The sequence below is a fragment of the Phaethon aethereus genome (assembly GCF_964289735.1).
Source record: "Phaethon aethereus genome assembly, chromosome: 5".
Taxonomy (NCBI): Eukaryota; Metazoa; Chordata; class Aves; order Phaethontiformes; family Phaethontidae; genus Phaethon; species Phaethon aethereus.
In genome coordinates, this window is record NC_138579.1 from 39,732,107 (window position 1) to 39,753,296 (window position 21,190).

At 53.0% G+C, this 21,190-nt stretch overlaps 1 protein-coding gene across 5 annotated transcripts in view; it reads right to left on the reverse strand.

Moving 5' to 3' along the window:
- Positions 1-996: 996 nt before the first annotated feature.
- Positions 997-21,190, reverse strand: part of SLC8A3 (solute carrier family 8 member A3) — a gene marked incomplete at its 5' end in the record, with an annotated part of 95,159 nt that continues 74,965 nt past the window's right edge. For 2 of the 5 annotated variants that reach the window (XM_082000653.1, XM_082000652.1), the window contains 5 exons: positions 997-2,525; positions 2,850-3,125; positions 4,560-4,659; positions 5,175-5,299; positions 14,260-14,277. In XM_082000653.1, coding sequence (XP_081856779.1) covers positions 2,149-2,525; positions 2,850-3,125; positions 4,560-4,659; positions 5,175-5,299; positions 14,260-14,277 — 896 coding nt within the window. In that variant the 3' untranslated portion in view covers positions 997-2,148. Of the gene's footprint in view, positions 2,526-2,849; positions 3,126-4,559; positions 4,660-5,174; positions 5,348-14,259; positions 14,278-21,190 lie in introns of all 5 variants that reach the window. The other 3 variants (XM_082000655.1, XM_082000654.1, XM_082000651.1) reach the window with 2 other exon arrangements.

Here is a 21,190-nt window from a genome sequence, read left to right on the forward strand (position 1 = left end):
GCGGCCGGTGGCTGCTCTCAGTGGCTGTTGGTGCGGCCAGAGGCCAGGAGGATGGGCACGCTCAGTGGGAGCCTGGCCTCGGGGTTTCTTGCCCGTCTTTTTCCAGCCCTTTCCCAAAAGCATGGTGAGGGGAGCGTAAGGAGGCAGGAGGTTGGATGCTTGTTGGCTTCAAACTCAACAGCTTTCACCCACAGCGTGCTCCCACCAGCAAAGCTCCTGCTGCTCGTGAGAAGGATCCTTCTTCTCTGCCTTACGTGTACACACATTTATATAGAGATACAGATATCTGATAAACATTTTGTATGAAAATAAATACTTCATCTGTGTGTTAAGGACCATCAGCACTCTCGTCTAGTCACCTGCTCTGATGTTCCATCTCTTTTTTTTGTCTGCGACAACCTTGTTCCTGTTGCTTTTTTCCTAACCTGCTGCCACCTCCTCCCTGCCTCCCAGGGCAGTAGAAAGCACTGCAGCAGGCAGAGACCTGCCTTTTGGCAGCCCCTCTCTCACTCGCCACCTCCCAAGGTTTGGCTTATTATAGGGAACGTTATGAAGAAAATGCTTCCCTTTACAGCACCTGCTTCTTGATAGAAGAAATTATCTTCATCTTGAAAAGACTTTACAAAGAGCACGGTTTTAACATCCTCTTCCAGGGCTCCCAGTTAAGAAACAGGTTTCTAGATAGCACTGTTTATTATAGATACAGGTATAGTTTTTATTTATTTTTATTACCAACCCAACATTTCAATTTGCAGCCATTGATGTAATCATGACATACTCTCATGGTGGGTTTGTTGTTTCCCCCCCTTCCCCCCCTCTAAAAAGAAATGCACTTCAAATGAAAAGGATGCCTTTTTGTCTGTCTGGTGTTCCTAAAAGGTACTCGAGATGCTACGGGAGTCCTGACGTGGGTGGCAGTTTTTAAGCCTGTACCTTTCAGTGGCCTGGTGACCACCAGCAAGACACGGGCGCTGTGAAAACCGGGGTAGCAAACGAGCGGAAGGGCGGCCACGCCACAGCTCGGGGTGGCGCGGTGCTGGGAACACACGGGCACGCTATCCGAGTTCTCCTGGATTCACTTCCACCGCCAAGCAGGAGGACCACGCAGCAAACCCACCACCACCCCAAGGATCCGGGACCGCTTCCCCCGGCCCCCTCGCTCCCCCCAGGGCAGGCTGTTCCTGGGAAGCCATTTATTTCTTTATCGGTTGTAAATTAACATAATTTTCTCTCCCTGCAGTACCACAAGCTCAAAGTTAATTATACAAAGAGAAATGCCATAGTCAAAATATACATGATACGTATTACATTAGAGAGTTGGGTTTTGGGTTTTTTTTTTTTCCCTCCTCTTTTTCTTAGCCCAGGCAGGTGATTGAGATGCTACATGCTCCAGCCTTTGTCATTGAATGTGTGTGTATGTGTCTGTGTTTGTATTAAAAATATATCAGTCTTGTGATGTTCTTAAAAAAGAAAGAAATGGAAGGCGGCGAGGGAGGAAACGAGTAATAGTGAAAAAGTTCTCTGACTGTCTCACAGTCTTTTGTGGCTTCAAAAAATACACATGTTCAATTCCAGCACTGACGGCAGCTCGAAGCTTTAGAGTAAATTTTTAACATTTTTGTTTTAGTAGTAAAAAAGAAAAAAAAAAAAAAAACTGAGCAGCGTTCCCCCCCCAACTAAAAAGCAACAAGCAAATGAAAGAAAAAAAAGGAAAAAAAAAAAATCAAATTCCTGATCAGCCTTCTGCAATTCCCAACCAGTAAAAACAAGAAAACATCTCCTTACAGTGGAGGGGTGCTTGGGAGGAAAGCAGACAAGCCCCTGTGGGAGAGGTGGCCTTTGGAGATGGCTGAAACTTAATCTCACTGAATGGGGTCAGTGGCTGGGTTTATTCTGTTTCATTTCAACACTGGCCATTGTTGCGTTCTTTTTTTTTTTTGTATCATTTTGGGTGGGTTTTGTTTGGGATTTTTTTTCATTCTTTGATGGTTTTGCCCTTCTTGGCGACCAGCCATCCGACCGTCTGGGCAGCGGCAGCCCCCGACGGACAGCCGTCCCCTCCGGTGAAACCGCACTTCCAGGACCGGTGTCCGGTGAGGTAACGGAGGAGGGGGGTCCCTCCCCCCGGTGGCACCGTCCCTCCACCGCCTAAAACCCCTTGATGTAGCAATAGGCTTCCAGGGTGGCGAAGAGGATGTACAGCAGCCAGAGGCTGACGAAGAGCAACGTCGTGGCCAGTTTGCACCCCCGTGGGCCTCCCAGCTCCCCCCCGAGGTGGGGCCGCCGGCGGTAGAGGAGGACGCTGATGCAGATGAAGGCGAAGATGGTGAAGAGGGTGACGGAGAAGGCCAGGGTGCCTGCCGACACCTGGAACTCCTGCCCCTGTGATGCCCAGTAGATCGCTGCCACCGACCACGCCAGCCCGATGCCCAGGAAGACGTTGACGGCGTTGCTGCCCGTGACATTGCTGATCGAAGCGTCAGCGTACACGTCCTGGATGGCTGCGGCTTTGCTGGCAAACGTGTCTGGGGTTGGGGGAGGAGGGAAGGAGAAATCACTGGGGGTCCAACAGGGGAGATGGGCAACCCTTCATCTCTAGGGGATAAGGGAGGCTCAGGTGTGGCACTGGCCAGGTTAGGACATGGACCTCTCCTGGTGCACACCCCTCTCCTGGGTCCAGGGACCCTGTGTTTCCACCAAATGGGGTGCAGATGTTGCCTGGGGACAGGGTGCTGTGGAGCCCCTTCCTGGCCTCAACCCCGTTTTCATGATGGAGCTGCTCCCCTGGGGGCAGGAGAGCTGCTGGAGGACTTTCCTCCCACCCCATCTGCCCCCTGCAGCCACCTCACCTGGTACTGAAGTGCCGAAGGCGACAAAGACGACGGCGGTCACTGAGTCCTTGAGGCCAATGGTGCAGCCAAAGTGGGAGGCGAGGTCCCCAATGATGGCCGTGAGCATGCCAATGATGAGGATGGAGACGACGAAGCAGGCCCAGCCATTGCAGTATTCGGTGGGGGGCACGCAGGCAAACAGCACCTTCCAGAAGACTGTCAGGAAATGCATCACGTAGTCGAAGCAGGACGGCAGGCGCTCCTCACCAGACTCGTCCTCATCCTCGTCACCTGCTGCAAACAATGTGCAAGGAGAGGGCCAGTGCTTATGATGGGATGGGTCAAGATTACAGGGGTGGCCTGCAGCCTGTGCTTGGCCCCCCGCCCCAGGGCTCCAGGGATGCTACTCTCCTGGGACGAGGCGGCGTGGTGCTGGCCACGGCAGTGGGCTCAGGGCACACCAGGTCCCTCAGTGAGAGGGGTGAGGCTTGGGGAGAGGGGTGCCTCCCGGGACGCCCCAGAGCTGGAGAGTGGCAGAGCCCACAGAGGGGCAGCCCCACCCCTGCTCCCGTCCACAGGCAGTCACGTAGTATGTAGTCAGCCTGTGGAGATCACTGTTGAGGGGCACCATGATGTCGCACAGGCAAGTGATGGAATTGGGAAACTGGAGTAACCTCTTGGTCCTCCTGCACCAAATTTCTCATCGCTGTGGGGGTTGCCTCCTTAGCCTGGTGGGCCAGGCCAGCCCCAAGGATGGAAGCACTGCTGGTCTTTGTGCAAGATACAGGACAATGAAAATAAACTGGTAAAAGAGAAAGCAGGTAGGGAGCACAGAGCAGATGGCATGAGAAAGAGAGAGATGGAGAAAGAGAGAAGCAGGCTTGCTCGCTACAAAGGTGGAAGTACTGTTTCCACAGAAGCAGTTTCTCTTAATTGCTAGAAAGACGAAAACCGAATACCCTGTGCCTCTTCTTTCACCTCAGAAGAAGCCACAGTGGCCACTGGTGACAGCTCCTGCTCAGCTGCCTGCCTGCCTGCTGCCTGCACTGCGGCTGGGTGGAAGACAGCCCTTTGGGAAAGATGCCAAACCATCAAGGAGAGGTTCAGAAAGGTGCCCATAGTGGCACAGACATGCCTAGCATGTCTGCTCCACGGCGGCCTGGCTCTGGACACGGTGAGCTTTTTCAGGCTCCCCAGGCAGCAGTTGGCAGGTCTCTGGGCCTTTCCTCCAACCAGCTGCTGCCTCACGGGGCAACATCTCCTGTCTGCATGTCTCCCTACTCTCAGAGACACTACTGGCCGTGGCAGACAGGACATCTTCCAGCAGCAGGAGCTACCTGAACAGGACAGCACTGCGCACACCAGGAGCCAGCAGCCCAGCCAGGATGGGATTTTGCTGCCTGCATGCTGCTCATCAGACCACTGAAGCAGCAGGAGCGCTGCCATCAGAAGTAAAGTCTTTGAACGGCTCCGCACCAAAAGATGGATCTCCTGGGCTCCCGGCTAATGCATCTGCAAAAGCCCAGTATATTTGGAGCAGAGGAGCTCTTTGGACTGGCTTTGCTGGTGACCACCACACATGCAACAGCTGAGCATCACTGACCAGCAGACGCTGTCCCCTGAGCCCAGACAGATCTCATCAGATCTCATCCTGAGCCCAGACAGATCTCATCCCAGGCTCCACGAACCCGGGGGATGCTGGTGTGGGTCTTCTAATGTCCTGCTCACCTGCGCTGACAGTAATGGCCTCCATGAACTGGTCCCTCCAGGAATGTGTCCCTACAACCAAAGCCAGGTTTGTCTTCTTAATCAGTTTGTCCACGGTGCTCTGTTGTGGGAATAAAGATGCACAGCAGTTAAACCGGCCCCTAGCAGGCAAGGCTGATCTTGCTCTGTGGTCTCACTGACCCTTCCCAGACAGTTGAGGTGTCACAAGCACTCTCCTAGGAGTCAGATGAGGCCATGACTGGAGTTGGGCCCACCTTCTCCCTAGACAGGCTGACCCAAACCTCACCAGAGCCTTCTTCTTTGCTACCCCTTACTCCAGAGGGGGCTCCTTCTTCCTTGCCCCTGCCTCACCAGAGAGAGCTTTGGTCCTGCACACTGGCTTCTGCTTCCAGCAGGACTCCCTCTTCTTCCTCCCTTCACCTCTGCCTACCAGTAGCTGCGTCCCCTGGCACTTCTTGTAGGCTTCCCCTGTACTTTGTTGCATTGCATACTCCTTTTCATCCTCCAGCAGCCCTTTGCCTGTACACACAGCCAGCCCCAGCCTCCTCAGTTCTGCTTTCCATGGCTGCTCTTCAGTGCCACACAGCTTTCCCCTCCTGGAGGATGCCTACTGACCTTGAACTCATAAGACTCCTCGATGATGACTTCTAGTTTGGGATGCTCGCCAAGTATTGGTTTGCCCATCTCTGCAATCCTCTTGGCTTCCTCTTCTTCAACCGTCAGCTTCCTCTCAGCCACCTCTGTGAAAGCAAGGTCAACACCAACTTGTAGACAGCAGCCCTGGAGCACTGGGGTACCATGGGGGCTTGTCTGCAGGGCCTGAGCATGGGCTTCTGCAGCCCCTTCACAGCTTGCTAAGCTCACGCAGCAATCTGGGGGGCAGTGGTAGGGTGTTGGACCACAGAAACAAAGGACCAAGATTTCTGAGTATCAGTTAGTCACCAAGAACATACACAACATGTATTTATTAAAAAAAACCCACAAATGTTTCTTCGGCCTGCACTGGTGCTCTTGGATGACATACGCCCTCCCGTCATCCCTGCAGCAGCCACATCTTTGGGGAGCCCACGGGACCGATTCATTCTGCCATTTGACACCAGTGTCCTTTAAGACAGCTTTAACACCCTGGCGCATGTCCTGGTTTGAATGAACAAGGGACAGGATCTTTTTATTCCCCTTTGATTAGAAAATCACTGCTGGCACCCTGTGCCACTCAGTGCTTGATCTAACGCTCGGACAGACACACAGAGTCACAGCCACACGTGCAGACACATACCTGTTCCTAGCATTTGGGAAAAATGAACAGGAAGAAGTAAGTCAGAAGCCAAGTGGGGTTTTGCTTCCATGTTACTGCATGTTTAGTTTCTGCTGGAGGAAGCTCAGCCAGGGCCCCAGGTCAACAGATGCCACCATGAGGCAGGAGAGGTGCCCCGTGGGACTGGCCGGGAGGTGCAGCATGCTGAGATGACCTTGTGTCAGGCTCACCTTGCCAATGCTCCAGCAAACCCAGCGAGGTGCCTGGGGAGGTTCTGGTTGCCTGGACGGGAAGGAGCACGCCACCCAGCGGGAAGGGTGCCCTGCCACTGTCCCCAGCCCTGACCCAGGTCTCCTCTCCCACCCGCCACATCCAAGTGCAGGTACGTGCCGATGGGCTCTCTGAAAAGCCTTGACATCTCAAGAAAGAAGCTGGGTTTCCCCTGGCTTTCCTGTGCCTGACCAGTCGGGGCATCCGAGCTGGAGCACACAGCCCAGCTGAGCCCGCGCGGGAGCCGGAGCTCTGTAGAACCTGGGGGGGTATCATCACAAACGCAGAGCATCTTGTTGTGGCTGAGCAGTGGGTCAGATGTTACCCAAGGTTTCCTGCAGAGCTTACAAACATCCCAGGGAATGCCTCAGATGTGATGATTAATCCCATGTGGGCTCCAGCAGATCTCATACTCCGCACCAAAAATCACACAGAAATTATGAAGTCCCAGTGAAGTCTAGTTATAAACTCTGCCTTCTCTTCACCAACCTGCCTAGATTGATTGCAAAGACTGTAAGCCTTGCAAGACCTGCAGAGTTTATAAAATATATAACTCCCGTGGCAGGTGACATTACTATAACCCATCACAGAAGCAGAAATAACTACATCCATCATCTGAAATCAATGATGTACATCAAAACCATCACTGCTTAGCTCAAAGACAGTGCACACTGGATTTGGGAATCCCCAGAAGTTTATAAATACAGGGGAGCACAGCACCTGGAGAAGAAGATGGGCAATGCAGGATGACAGGGGACGGGGGGGCAAATGCAGGCAAAGGCCAAGCAAGCACAGAGGGGAGGAGGCAGCTGAGCTGGAGAAGTGCAGAAACAGGAGTGAACCTGGACAAAATGTTCTGCCTTATGCCACACTTGGAGGCATGAACTGGTGATCATCAAGGACAAGGGTCAAGTTACTTATATTCACTTAAGCAAGGAGTTTTCCAAGAGAGACATCTAGAAAGTCCAGTCTCTGCCTCTGCCTCTAACTGGAAGTGTATGAAGATGACAAGCTGTATCCATCATCAAAAATGCAGGTGCTTACATGCCATACCACGCACGTGGCTCTCTCCTGTATGAGCTCCACCGTAACTTGAAGCTCAGAGGAAGAGGCACCAGCTTGGCGGACGAGCCGAGGGCGTGCTGACGTGCTGATGGCACTGAGCTGAGCAAAAGCGCAGCAGCCACCCCAGCAGGGCTGCAAAGCCCAGACTTGGGGACGGTCACAGAATCACAGAATCAGTAAGGTTGGAAAAGGGTCTCCCAAGGGACTCTCTCAACCCAGTCTGGCTCACTACAACCTTCGCTGGGAGGTAACTACATCAGAAAGACTGCGGGTCGCAGCTGGTGGCATGGTCCCTGGGGCTCTCGCCAGATGCACAGCATCTCCCCAGATGCACAGCACAGGAGGCAAATGTCTGGAATCAGAGGGGCTGCCCTGAAAATAGGGAATATTGGGCAGAATTTCCTCAGCTTAACTCCAGGACAAACAATGCAACGAACCTCAGTCCCTGCTTTTAACTGATTTGACAGAAGTCTGTCATGGTAAGACAACACGGAGCCTCATGCAAATACGATCTATCTAGGCAAGGCTGAGCTGCAGGCAGGCCTGTAGGCACACGCAGTGCAGAAAGCCTCCTCCTCCCCGTAGGGAGCAGTGTCCAACATGGCTTAATCCCAGAGCCTGGCATCCTGCTCAGGCTGGTCTATGTACCCATGCCAGGCAGGACAGCGCAAGACCCAAAACCCTCCTCTGAGGAGGAAGACCTCCTTCATCTCTTCTGACTGCAACCAAGGCTGTCAGGCAGGCTGCATGGGAACCCCTGTGCCTGTGGCCAGTGGCAGGACCTTCAGCTGCTGGTAGGTGGCTTTGTTGCATCTGCAAGCCCCTTGTGGCTCACCTAATGATTTGTTTGATTTGTTGAGAATGGCAATCACTCATCAGGCAGCTCTTAGAAGAGAGTAAATCAATGGACATGTCCATGTCCACGAACGGACAGAGAACTCTGGTCGCCCCAGAGACCATGAGCATGGGACTCGACACTCCACCAAAGTGAAGGCGCTGGTGCTTACCATGGCTATGGCACTCGTGCTATTCCAGAGGGCATGCTGTCAGCGGAATAAGTGCCACCAGAGGCACCTTCAAGCCCTAGGTAGGCCACTCACGGTGAAGGGACAAGCTGACCAGTGATGGAGAACTGTAGCCTGCTGACAGCACGTCCACTGAGACATGAATAATGGAGGTGCTGCTGTCACCATGCAGCTCCTCTGTGGTGAATACAGTGAACTGAGGCGCAGAGAAAAGAAACACGGTCGCCCAAGAGGGCACGTCAAGGATGTCCTATGGAGGCAGCTGATTGAACACCACTGCCACGCTCCATGTTCTCCTGGAGAACAGGCATAGGCAGCATCTCCAAATGGGTACCTTGCAGAAATGTTAATAGAGGAAGCTTGCAGATAATGAAAAAAGGAGGCGATTCTTTCATGCCTCATTAAAAAGCAGTCAGTCACATTTGTGAACGTGCAACAGGAAAGCAAAGCACAGAAACCTAACAAACTTCAAAGGTGCATCTGAAAACATTGAACCTGCCATTGTATTTTCACTGAACTTCTATCCTAATGTAGGAGACAAACAGATTTTGAGTCACCTGTCAATATTGTGCCGGATCTCACTCAATGCACTCATGCAAGCGATCCATAGGTGCCACGTAACAAGCTGCTGATTGTCCTTTGAAGTTAAAGCAGTGCCATTTGCGGTAGGAAGGACAAGCTAAGGGCCAGGTTGACATGTTTCTTGCCCCAATCTATGCTCACCATACAATTAAGGGGAGAGTTAAACACCTCCAAAGAGCGATACAAAGCACCCGCATGAATCCGCCACTTCTCCCCACCTGCCATTTAGGACACTTGAGCACCCTGTAGCATGAATCAGTGTCAGCCTCTGCAAAACACCAGACCCCAACCTGAACCTGCTCCAGGCTTGCTGAGTCTATCTGTTCCCACGGTATGCTGAGGACTGAGTTGAGCCCCGCGTGTACAGATCCAACAGCTGAGAGGGGATAAACTCTTGCAACATCCCAGTGGCAGAACACACTCGTGGTGCTCCTGCCTTTCAGGGAAGCACTTCAACCATCAGCACGGTGCAGCAGTCTGCCTTCAGAGCCGCAGGGGGCCACTGTCTCTGCAGCAACCACGGGGCATGCTCCCACGCGGGCTATGGTAGCCACAGGCCCCCGACTCCCGAGGGACCGGGTGTGGGGATGGGGGTCTTTCTTGGAGGGCTCCTCCAGCAAGCAGGGACAGGGCATCGGTGAGGGATGTCACACATCGCCCCGGTGCGTTAGCCTGCTGTCCTGGTTTCAGCCAGGACAGAGCTGGTTTTCTTCACAGAAGCCAGTGTGAGACTGTGTTTTGGATTTGGGATGAGAAACTGTTGATAATGTGCTGATGTTTTGGGTTGTTGCTGAGCAGTCAAGGACAGTCCAGCTTCTTGTGCTGGCCTGCCAGCGAGCAGGCTGGGGGTGCACGGGGAGCTGGGAGGGGACACAGCCGGGACAGCTGACCCAGGCTGGCCAAAGAGATATTCCCTACCATACGACGTCATGCCCAGTACATAAACTGGAGTTGGCCGGGGGGCGGAAATCGCTGCTCGGGGACGGGCTGTCGATCACGGGGTGGTGAGCAATCTCTGTATTGGGCATCACTTGTTCTTGTACATTCCTTTGTTGGTATTATCATTGTTGTTCCCTTCTTTCTTTCTGTCCTATTAAACCGTGTTTATCTTAACCCACGATTTTTTTTTTCCCCAATTCTCTTCCCCGTCCCACTGCGGGAGGGGGAGTGAGCGAGCGGCTGCGTGGTGCTTAGTTGCCGGCTGGGGCTAAACACCTGCAAAGAAGACTGTCAAGAGCTGTGATAAATAAAACACAAGGGGCAGGGGGGAGAGACAGACTTTTAATTTGGGAGCTCAAGTCTGTCAAGGTGAATGCTGCCAAGCTGCAACTTAATTATTAACTAGCCTGATTTCTGTTTGTATCAGCATCAGTACCTACTTTTCAATGTGGATTGCGCCCTGGACTCCCTGCTGTCAACCCCAGTTAAGCCTGATAAGGTCTGGCTATGCCCAGCAAGAACAGGAGCTTGCCAGGACCTCCTGGGCTGCCTCCAACCCCCTCCCTGGGAAGGTGGGGAGAAGAGAGGTGCAGAGGTGTGTGCTACCATCGAGTGCTAGTGACCTCTCTGGGCTACAGGGGCTGCAGGCTGCTACGGCTTGGCAAGCCGGGGCTGCTGCGGCAGGTGCTGCACCGAGGTACAGGGAGCCCACGGGCTAGAGAGGAGATGCTACAAGCAGGGGAGACAAACAGGTCTGATGATTGATAAGATCAAAGGCTGGGTGGGAGGAACGAGAATGAAGTCCACTTTTGCCCAGGCCGTAGCAATGGCCACAGCTGACACCCGCTAGGTGCTGGACCTGACGCTCGCTTGCAGGAAGCGAGGAGAGGTTTTTGGTTAGACCACTCCACGTTCTCACTTAGGATCCCGCCTGCAAGGGCCATCCTGGGACTCAATCTGCAGCCATCTGCAAAGCGCTTTCCCACCTACACATGATAGGCAGTTTCTGGGGCTCAAAACACTGTAAGCAGATCCCCTCCTTTCTCTTATTTTTTCCGGAGGAACGGAGAGCACCGAGCAGTGTTCTCATGTCATGCATTGCTCCTGGAAGGTAGGTACTGCACCAGTGCTTGCTAGCTCAAGCTCCTTCAGGCTGGGGGGACCAAACGGGAACTGGACATTGCCTGTGGCCCTCTGGACACATCATAAATCAAAGTGAGATAAAGCTCATTTCCACGGTGTAATCTGGCCACGACACCTTCCGAGCTGAAACAGGAAAGCCCTGTAACACCGTTAGAGAGGCAGCTACCTATCACCTAGGCAATGCTGCGAGACTACCAAACAGCCACGGACCAGTTTGTATTTCCTGTCACTTGCTGAATAAATTGGATTAAAACCACCAATGTATTCATGAAAGATTGCTATATGAAGGCCATTTCACACCCCTCGAGCTATCTCGTCTCCATCCATTTCCAGAGCAGGCATGTATCTGCATGAAGGTCACCCCTTCTGGGGACTGCGCTGCTAGGAAGAAATTAAAACGACAATTAAAATGGGATTTTTTTGGTTGCGGCTCAATAAAACACAATCCTGGCTAAACAAAGTAAACGGAGAGCGTGAATGAGTTCCTCTCTCCAGAGCGCTGTCAAGCCGTCAGTCACGGCTAGGGAAGACTGCTGGCTAAAAGACACTCTGGCTTTTGAAGTTAGCATATGGATATGCCCTTTACTGCAACACATGCACACGCACAAGCACCGGCAGCCTGGGCTGCATTCTAAAAAGGGAGGAATCTGCTTACTTAGTCCTGAAAGCTATTTTAGAGGCGTGATACATCTCATATACATGCCCCAGTGTCCTTAACACTAGCAGGGAAGCGCTGCACATTCATGAGAGGGAGGCTAAGGCACAGGGCTGGGAACTGCGCATTATTCCACTGCTGGCTCTGCCTTGAGATTGCTGTTGACACGACCGTCCCCGACAGGCCAGTCAGCTGGCGTCTCTGCTCCCCAGTCTTCCCCACTGCAAAGTGGACCCATGAGCTTTAATGCATAAATAAAGAAACATATTTAGAAATATCTTCTTTGATCTGGGTAACTATGTGGAAATGAGGCTAGAGAAGTATCTACCAAGTATCTACAAAGATCTGAACCTCCTGAGCCTCAAAACTTGCAAGCCAAGGCTCTGCTTAGGCTTTCCGTGACTTTTGTAAAGGCTAGAAAGACCACCAGAGCATCTCATCCACTGCTGGCAATGGCAGGGACAACTGGAGCAGCTATGCCCTTTGGTACCAGGTATTTCCCTGATATATGGAGAGATCACTGCCAGTGGCAAAACAAACGGTTAAGCATCAGAGAAGTTAAAAAAAAAAACAGGTTTGACTCTGAAGTCACCTCACAGCCACCCCATACTACTGTGGTCCCCTGCAGCCCCAAGAGCTGGCACTGGACACTTGGCCAAGCAAGGCTTTCAAAAGCCTTGCACAGCCTTGCAAGTCTGGCTCAGAGAGCCTCTTTGGAGGAAACAAACGCTGAGCTGAACCTGTGCCAAAGGCTCTTTCCCACCCAGTAGCTTTGCCTTGTGTAAAATTCCCAGCCCTGTTTTCCCAGGGAGGGCTCTGCAAGGCTGGGGAGGGCAGAGCCAGGGTCTCCCATGTACCCCCAGGTAAGGGCTGCTGGGACAAGAGAGGCATTTTCACTTGGGCTTATCCAGCGGGGCACCCCAGGGCTTCTGCAAAGAGATGGGGCCACCGCACCGCCGAAGGTGTGGGGGGCGAATGCCCGGGGCTGCGGAGGGGAGGCGGGGAGCCCAGCCGCCCCTGGGAGGCAGCCCCGGCGAAAGGAGCGCTGCTGGGAAAAGCCGTGCCAGCTCCCCGGGGGCGAGGGGGCGAGGAGCGGGACCGACAGATTCCACGGAAACATTCAATAATGCAGCTTTTTTTACAAAGATTCCTGCGCGTCCGTGTCATCTAAATCTAACATGACATGGACTAAACGAGGACGTCACTTCTCTCCCCGCTGATTAGCCATGATTGCTGCTGAGTGACACTCCGGCACGTGCCTCTGCGGCGAGCGGGGCTCTGCTCGCTGGCCGGCCGCTGGCTTGACGCGCGTGTGGGGGCCGAGCGCCGCGCGCTCAAACCGCAGCGCAAGCACGCGCCGTACGCACGGAGGGCACCCCGGGGCAGCCCAGCAAGGGGGGCACCCCAGGGACCGGCCCCCTCCCAGAGAGAGAGGAGGCTTTTCATTATTAACTGGAAAGGAACTTTCCGTAGCTGGTGCCCAAGTTCTCCAATAACAGCTGCCAAAAGCAATCAGGCTGTATCGCAACAGAGGGAGGAGAGTTATGTTATTTTAATAGAAATTATTTGGTTCCCGGGGTTCTGATCAAATTAGGCAGCTACTGAATTAAAGCAATGAAATTACTGGGAAGGAGGCTGTGCTCAACTTCCTTCCAGTCCTCTCGGACCTGAAGAAGTAACAAAGGAAAACGTCCAAACCGCTCCGAGGAGTTTTCCATAAACACCCTAAGCTGATATTTGGGGAACTGGGGACTTCTGCCTGCCACTAGCAATTTCCTAATTAGCCCACCGGCTCAGGCCATCCCCGGCGCAGCAGATCTGGCATCCTCCGAAAAGCAGCAGAGACTGAAGCTTGCGCGGCAGATGCTGCTCCTTTGATTTGCAGCACAGCTCAGGTGTGATGAACACTTTGGTTTTCAGCTCTGCTTGCAAACCTGTCAGCCTTGAGCTCCTCTCTGCACCCTCCGTGCCTGCCCTTTTCTTTTGACAAATGTTTCTTTAGCGCAAATTCAACTGTAATCATAGCGGGAATTGAAGGAATAAGACAAATACAGGAGGCGTACATCACACTGCAGTGGGATCAAGAGAAACGGGTGTAACAGGGATTTTGGGCAAGGAGGGGGGGGCTCAGTATTAATACACATAAAACCCTGCCACGGGGAGAGGAGATGAAGAGCACAGAGCCAGAGCTGAGGGCGAAAGGGAAAAGGTGCTGGTGCTTATCGCGCCCTGGTAGCGCTGCCCTGGTGCTGGGTGCACCCCCGGACCCTCCCGGACGGGAGGTGGCAAGCACCCGGGCGCATGCACCGAGGGGTGCTGCATGGTCCGATCCTGCACGGCACGGGGACACCTGCGCAGCCCTGCGCCCTCACCCACCCCAGACACCACCGCCCCGCGCCCCAGGCGTGCCACCCCGTGCAGAAAAGCCCCGCGCTCCCCAGTGCCTCCGCACAGCCCAAGCCCCAGAGCTGCCTGAAGAGAGGGTCGAGCCACAGCTCCCGATCAGTCAGAGCTGCCTCTTCCGCTTTGCAACCCTGGCCGGGTCATTTCCCAAAACCCTGGGGAAAAATCTAGGATATGGGGAAGGCTCTTAGCCGTCAATCAATCACTGTCATGTTCTTAATGCACTGCTCGTAAGTAGTTCCTGCTGGACGTGACCGCCATGAGCTGGGGCTGTCTATTACACAGCAAACAAACACGCAGGGGTGACTGAACGGGACGAGAACAGAGCGAGAGCAGGCAGAGGAAAGGAGAAAAAGCACTTACCTTGGGTGAGCAGCAGGGCTGTGAGGAGAGAAGAACAGGAGAAGGACAGGGAGAGAGAAGAAAAGAGGGAAAAAGTTAATATCCCAGAGGGAAAAGCTGTTCTGCAGGTGACGGCTGTCAGTGAGCAATGGAGGTGGCGCAAGGCAGCGTGCGAGCTCGCGGGGCCGCATGCCGGGCGCAGGCTGGGGAGCAGACCCCGCGGCAGCGAGAGGGAGAGGAGGCTGGTGAGCACCGGGGTGCTGGCTCCCCACGTCACACCCCCCAAGCGAAGGCAGAGGGATGGGATGGGGGGGGGAGTAGCGGGGCCGGGGGGGGGGGGAGAGAGAAAAAGGGGGGACACGGTTACGCTTGCCATTGGGGCCTGACGTGACCCAAACTGACCCGAAGGCATGGCAGGGGTTCCTGCTTCAGCCAGGAGCGTGTGGAGTGGCAGGGCTTGGCACAACTGGGGATAAAAAGGGTGCTAAAATGGGTGCTAGCCTCCAGTGTGAAACGGGACGGCGGGGGACGCGGCCGTGCGTCATCCCCCGGGATGCCCTGGCTCACCTACGCCTATCCTGCGCCCCACAGGTACCGCTCCCAGAGGGTCAGGGTGCCGAGAGCGGCACAGGAACACGTAAGGCATCACCGCTTTGAGTCCCCCGGGCTCTCTTTGCTCCCAAGCGCAGGTCTGCCCGACGATGCTGCGCGGGCACGTGCTGCGCAATGTCATGGCAGCAGGACGCAACCGCCTCCTGGGGATGTGACCGCGTGGTCCTGTGAGGTTAGAGGTGGGAGGAAGGGAGGAGAAGGGGGCGAAGGTCCTTGCAAGGGATGACGTTACCCCGGCTTTCCATAGAGGTACTACCCAGCCCTCTTGCTGCTTCAGGCAGTGACCTTGACTTGGTCTGCCTTGACTTCCCTGCTCCCCAGAGCTGTCACAAAGAAACATCTGGCTGGGTCCCCCTTAGGTGTTGCCCCTAGAAAGCCACAGCCTGCGTCCAGGTGTCAAACTAACTACAGGGGAGTCCGTATAGCAAAAATTACTGAACCCTCTTCGAGAGGGGCCAAGCAGCAGCTCTGTGCCTTAGCTTTGACTTCTACCTGTCCTTCAAACAGCAAACCAGTCCTCGAAGACTTGGTTGCATGCAATGACGGTATTGTAATTACTAACACTTATTATCATGCACTTTTAGTCTCGGAAGCGTAGAACTCCGTACAAAGACTGAGTCAGTACTAACAGCCCCATTTGACAGATGGCGAAGCAAGCGAAGAGAGGCTGAAGGGAACGTTGTGCAAACTCAGAAGTGGGCTGGAGTCCAAGAGTGCTCATTTACCCGGACTTGCCGGTTCAGGCCTCTGAAAAGCAGGCACTTTTACACAGATGCACCTAATTGGATGTGCGCTGCTTTGAAAGTGATTTCCTAAGCAATTCGTCAAAGGTCACACAGTGCATCAGTGGCAGAGCCGGGGAAAGCAATCCCGAGTCCTGGCTCCCAGTCACTTCCCTGCTCTGTCGGGCAGCGTCCATGGGCACAGCTTTCCCAACAGCCCGCGGAGAGGCCCAGTCAAGATCTTCACCCATGTATCCATCTCCCCAGCCGGACGTACTGTGGGCATTCCGGGAGATGCCCCTTGTCCGTGCAGGCAGGTAGATGTGCGGTGAAAGGGGCAGGGGCAACGCAGAGGCTCCTTGCTGAGCATCCCTCGTGTTTCAGGGTCAATTCCTTCTGAGAGTCAAAAACCACTGGGGGAAACATTCGTGAATATGTTCTGCAGTGTGTACAGTGCCACAGAGCCATGAGAAGCACTGGGATGTTTGCTCTGCCTGCACCACCTCCTGTCCTCCACACAGCTCTGCCTGGAAGTCTCCGACAGGCCTGTCACTGCCCGTGTAGCACGAACACTGAGCCTCCTTGTAGCTCTGTCCTGCTGCAGCTCCATGCGACCCTGTGGCCTCCTTACTATTCCATGGTCTTCTGGCTCCCCAGACAATGTGGGGAAATTTAATTTGCCTTTTGCAATTACGAGAATTAGTATAATGGGTCGATTCGGTGTTCAAATTTAATATAATGAAATATTACTGGGTCCCTAAGCTACTGTCATTATTAAAAAAAAATCATTGGTTCCTCATGTTTTTTAAAACTGTTTTTCTAGTGCTCTGGGATTTGAGTTTATTTTTTTCCCCATTTGCTTTTGAGCCTGCAAAAGAACTATTTTTCTCCCTTTCACTTATGATACATGAATATTTGAAGAAGCCTATAAAACTATGAATGAAACACCAAGAATACAGCATACAGAAAGCCAAGGGATTATTTTATCTTTATATTTCTGAGTGAATGCTGTGCATGCAAGCAAGAAAATGATTTCACGGACTAAAGCTTCCTTCCCTGCACATGCATCTGCTAATGTGCCCTTAGCCCTGACCTGTAATGTTTCCTGACAGTCCATATGGGGTTGCTGTACCTGTACCAGCCCCGCTGACGGCACCCATGCTGTTCCCGTCCCACAAGCCTCCCCCCACTGCCCCCAGCCCGGGCTGCGTCCCTCCATCCCCCCAGGGCACCTCTCCCCCTCCTGCACTCCTGCTCTGCTCGTCATGCTCCTCGTGGGGCCAAGCCAGGCCACCTCATTGCTGCCGGCATCTCAGGTAGTCTCAGGACTTGAGATGTAGTTTGATGCATATTCTTACAGGGAGCTGCTAAAATCGGCTCCACAGTCAAATCCAAAATATCAGTCCCACGTGTCCCTCGGCTAAGCCTTGCATGGCGTGAATGCAAACACATGTGTCCACAGACAAGGTAGGTGACACTGACTCTCTCGGGAGACCCAAAGCCTGCAGCTCTGGATGCCAGTTCCTCCTTTACTGGGATTTCTCTGGCCTGCAGGCCTGTTTTTTACTAGGCAAAGTCAAAACTGTGTGCATGAACTCTGCTTCCCCTGCCACCCCTGAAACCAGACAATTCAGACCTGAATTTATCTGCTAAAAAAAGCTATTTACTAATGAACTATTTCATCTGCATGTTTCCAGTGTACTTCTTCGGAGCCAAACCCTGCTGTGACATGCGTGTTGGTGTGGGTTACAGACCAGGAATTGAATTCCCTCCTGCTTTAACTCTACCGAAGCCAAAGAAGGTTAAACCAAGAGGAACCAGGCTCGGGATGGGAGCAGACCAGCAATCGGGCAATCCTGTAGTTTACAGCAACCCGATGTGCTAAATGTGTGTCTCGGCCTTTTTCTAAACAGCGAAACACCTTTTTCTGCTGTTTACCTCGCAGAGAGATTTGACCACACTGCATGCTTTATTCTGGACTCATTCTTCATTAACATAAATCTTTTCTAATCAATATCCCTAAAGACTCCAGGAAGCCACTGTGGAGATAAGAGCATCCTTGTTAAAGGCCTGGGATTTACAGAGTGAGTGAGTGCTGAAATGAGGGAGAGGAGGCTGGATTTTGAGGAGATCTCCAGTCACACAACAGGGCAGTCACAGGCAGCAGAAGGCAAGGAGAACACGTTGCCTGCGCCCCGTGCGCACCCAAAGGAGCTCAGTGACCACGCAAACCACGGGCTCAGTTCCCCGAAAAGGTAAGGATCGCCCATCTTCCAGATGTAACTGTCCGCAGGCTCTGCCTCCAGATTTGCTCACTGAGGTGAAGAGCTGTAAACTTGCTTTTTTTACAGGCTAAACAAAGCAGAGATTTTGCAGCGTTAACCTGAATGCTGTTATTATTGAAGTCGATAGCAAAGCTCTTGCAGACTCCATTAGGAGAATCAGCAGCGTTCAGCTTAATCACAGAGCTGCAAGCAAATTATTAAACCTTCGGGGAAGGAGGTAACAGCAATCTAACATTTCTTTGCTGTTCCCATCAGCAGCTGATGGAAGAAGGAGTTTCTCAGCATCTGCCCACGCAGAAAACTGCAGCACATGGGCTCACGTATCGATGCAGCTCATCTTATCCAGGCACGGACCTTTGTACCAGGTCACACCATCTCATCAATACTTTGATATAGATAACTTGCTGGATCAATCCAAGCTAGGAATCCTTCCTCTGTCGCAGTTTAATCCTTACTCTGCGGCTCCCAGCCACATCTTCCCTCTGGGGCACGAAGCTTTCCCGTCGGGGTGCTGACACTTGATTAAAAGGAGATGTGTTATGAGACTTGTCCGCACCAGTTGACTCTGTCCTGGGAGGGCTGAGAGGACTTCAGACAAAATCTTCCCAAGCCAGGTCATGCCAGCAAGCTGTTTCATAGTGCTTGCCAGCCATCTGTGCTCCCATTTCCAGTGAAGTCGTATCTTGTGGGAGACTTGCTTTCTGAAGCAAAATTTTGCTTGAAGGATATTGGTCCCTTTTACAAAGCATAACCCTCAAGACTCATCCTTCACGCACCAGCCCCGAGGTCGAATCTTCCACCTCTGTGCCCTGGGCTGAATTCTCACCAGCAGACTCCCAGTTACCCTCGTGAAACACAATTTTCCCAATGCTATTTTCGCCATTATCTGCTAGCAAGTGAAATCTTCCAAAGTAGTCCCACTTGTCATTTGGGCTCCATCAACATTAAGGTTAACCACAATTGAAGCAGGAGACCAACTTTATCCAGGGAAACTAAAGCGAGTTTTTCTCCTGTAATCCAGGACTGCGGACAAAGTGTGAAAGCTGATGTGTGAAAAAACTACTTCTACAAAATCCTGCTGGGCTGACAGCAGGAAAATCCTTGGTCCGAGTTGTGAGCTGACACAATATCAGAGCTGCCATGAGAGCAAGAGTCAAACCAACAGACAGCACCTTGTTATAAAGGACAAGACTCCTTTCACCTCAAGAAAAACTTTAAAAAGGTGCTTAAAAAAGGATGTCCAGAAAGGTGGCTCAAGGGGCTGGGAGGTTTCAAAGCCCTGCAGCACTCAGGAGACAAGGATTCAGTTTACATGACCGCACATATTGAGGAAAGGTGAGACAAGACGGACTCAGAGACTAACGTCTTAGAAATGAAGAAGGCAAAAAAATCAGGAAACCTGGGAAATGTCCAGGAGGATAGAGAAAAGCAAGGTTTACCATCTTTGCCAAGCAAAGAATGTGAGTCTCTCTTGGATTTCTTTTTACTCATTCACTTCAGTGTAACCAGCTTGCGGCAAGCACCATCTTTGCTAGTGCTCTTTGCATCTGATAAGCCACCACTGAGTCAGTATCAGTCTTTATCACAGACTGGGCTGGCAAGATACCCATCACTGATCTATTGTCATCTCTTTGAATTATTGGAGCACATCAACAAAAAGAGCTGCTAAAGTAAAACTACTTGATGTGATTTGTTTGGATGATCAGAAAGTCTTTGAAAAACTCCAGCTGCAGAAAGCAATTGGTGAAAAAGAATAAACGGGCTCTAGGACACAGTTTGGTATTGCAGATGTAACATTTACATAAGGGGGGAAAGCAAAGAGTAGGAGTAAGCGGTCAGCTCTCCTCAGGGTGAGGGTTAACAACTGAAGAGCCTCAAGGCTCAAAGCAGCATGGCACTGATAGAATTGGGGGTGAGGAGCAGCATCTGCAGATGATACAAAATATTTCAGTCAAAAGGCTGTTTCAGTGGCTGTTAAGCACTGCGCAGGCCCCGGGCATCCTGAAGACAGGAATTTGTCTTTCGACCACCACAGGTACCTTCCCGAGTAGAGATGTCTTCCCCCGGTGAAGTGCTTGCAGGTGCAAACAGCAAGAGCAACGGGATGAATTCCCTGCTGGAACAGGATGAACTTTCCGTCCCTCACGGAGACCCTCCTGGAGATACACAGCCTCACCTACTTGTACAACCCAAGACACGGTCACTCCCCTCTACCCCACAGCTCTGGTTAGGGCAAGCGGCCGTTCCCTTGACTGGTGGCGACTGCCTTGTACCAGCACACGTATGGGACAGTGCAGCCAGTAATGCAAATCAGCCATACGGTAGCGAACCCCGCTCCCGCCCGCTCTCCTCTTGCGCTGCGTGTCTATCAGAACCCACCGCCACGGCAGCCAGCAGCGATGCGGGCGCCCTCAGCGACAGCACGTGGGATTCGAACAGCTCGGGGCTCCAGACCATGTTCTGCATCCAAAATAAACTGCCCAAACTCTGCCTCGGGCTGGTTTGAGAAGGACACATCTATTCCCCTCATCACCAGCCCTGCTGTCAGCTCTCCCTGCCCTTCAGGGCACCACGTTTCGTCACTGATTTCATCACTGCTACCTGGCTTGTGTCCCTAAGGTGAGGTCCTGGGGTGAATGCAGGCCCTCGGCACGAGGCTGTGATAGTGCCGGCATGACTGCGATAGACTGGCTGTCTCTGCTCAACCCGGATCGCAGATTACTTCCAAACGTGACTGCCAGTCAGCTGAGGCACTCAAGACTGCCCTGCTCCCGACGGGGCCAGAAGAGATGTTTTGAAGACACTACGAAGAGCCATCTGAGAACATCCCATACTCCTGCAGGACCCTAGGCAGCGGCTCAGCGTGACAGAGCTAGGCGGGGAGTAACAACAAAGCGAGGACACACCGTCAAGGAAACCACGTCTTCTGCAGTGCTGGAAACAAATGCGTGGGAAACCAAAACCCAGACAGACTCTTCGTCAAAAGCAGCCCAGCCCGAACCTCCCAGCAGAGGCAGGAGCTGTGCCATGCCCTCGCCGCGTGAGTTGCGTGGGGGCCCGTTCATCGCCGCAACAAAACCGAGTGAAGTCCCAGGCAGGCGGCTGCGGTTTGGGATTTCCCCCCGGTCTGTGAGAGTGGAGCGACGGCAGCGTCCGCGCAGCGCTGCCGGAGCACGTTTGCACCGAGGCGGCTGCGCCGGCCTCGCAGCCCGCGGGGTTGTATCCGTCGCGCCTGTGCTGTGCAATAAATAAACCACGCGAACGCGGCTCCTGCAACGGCGCGGTGACGGCAGGAACACATCTGCAAGGAATCGGCGTGAGCGATTCCTCCTC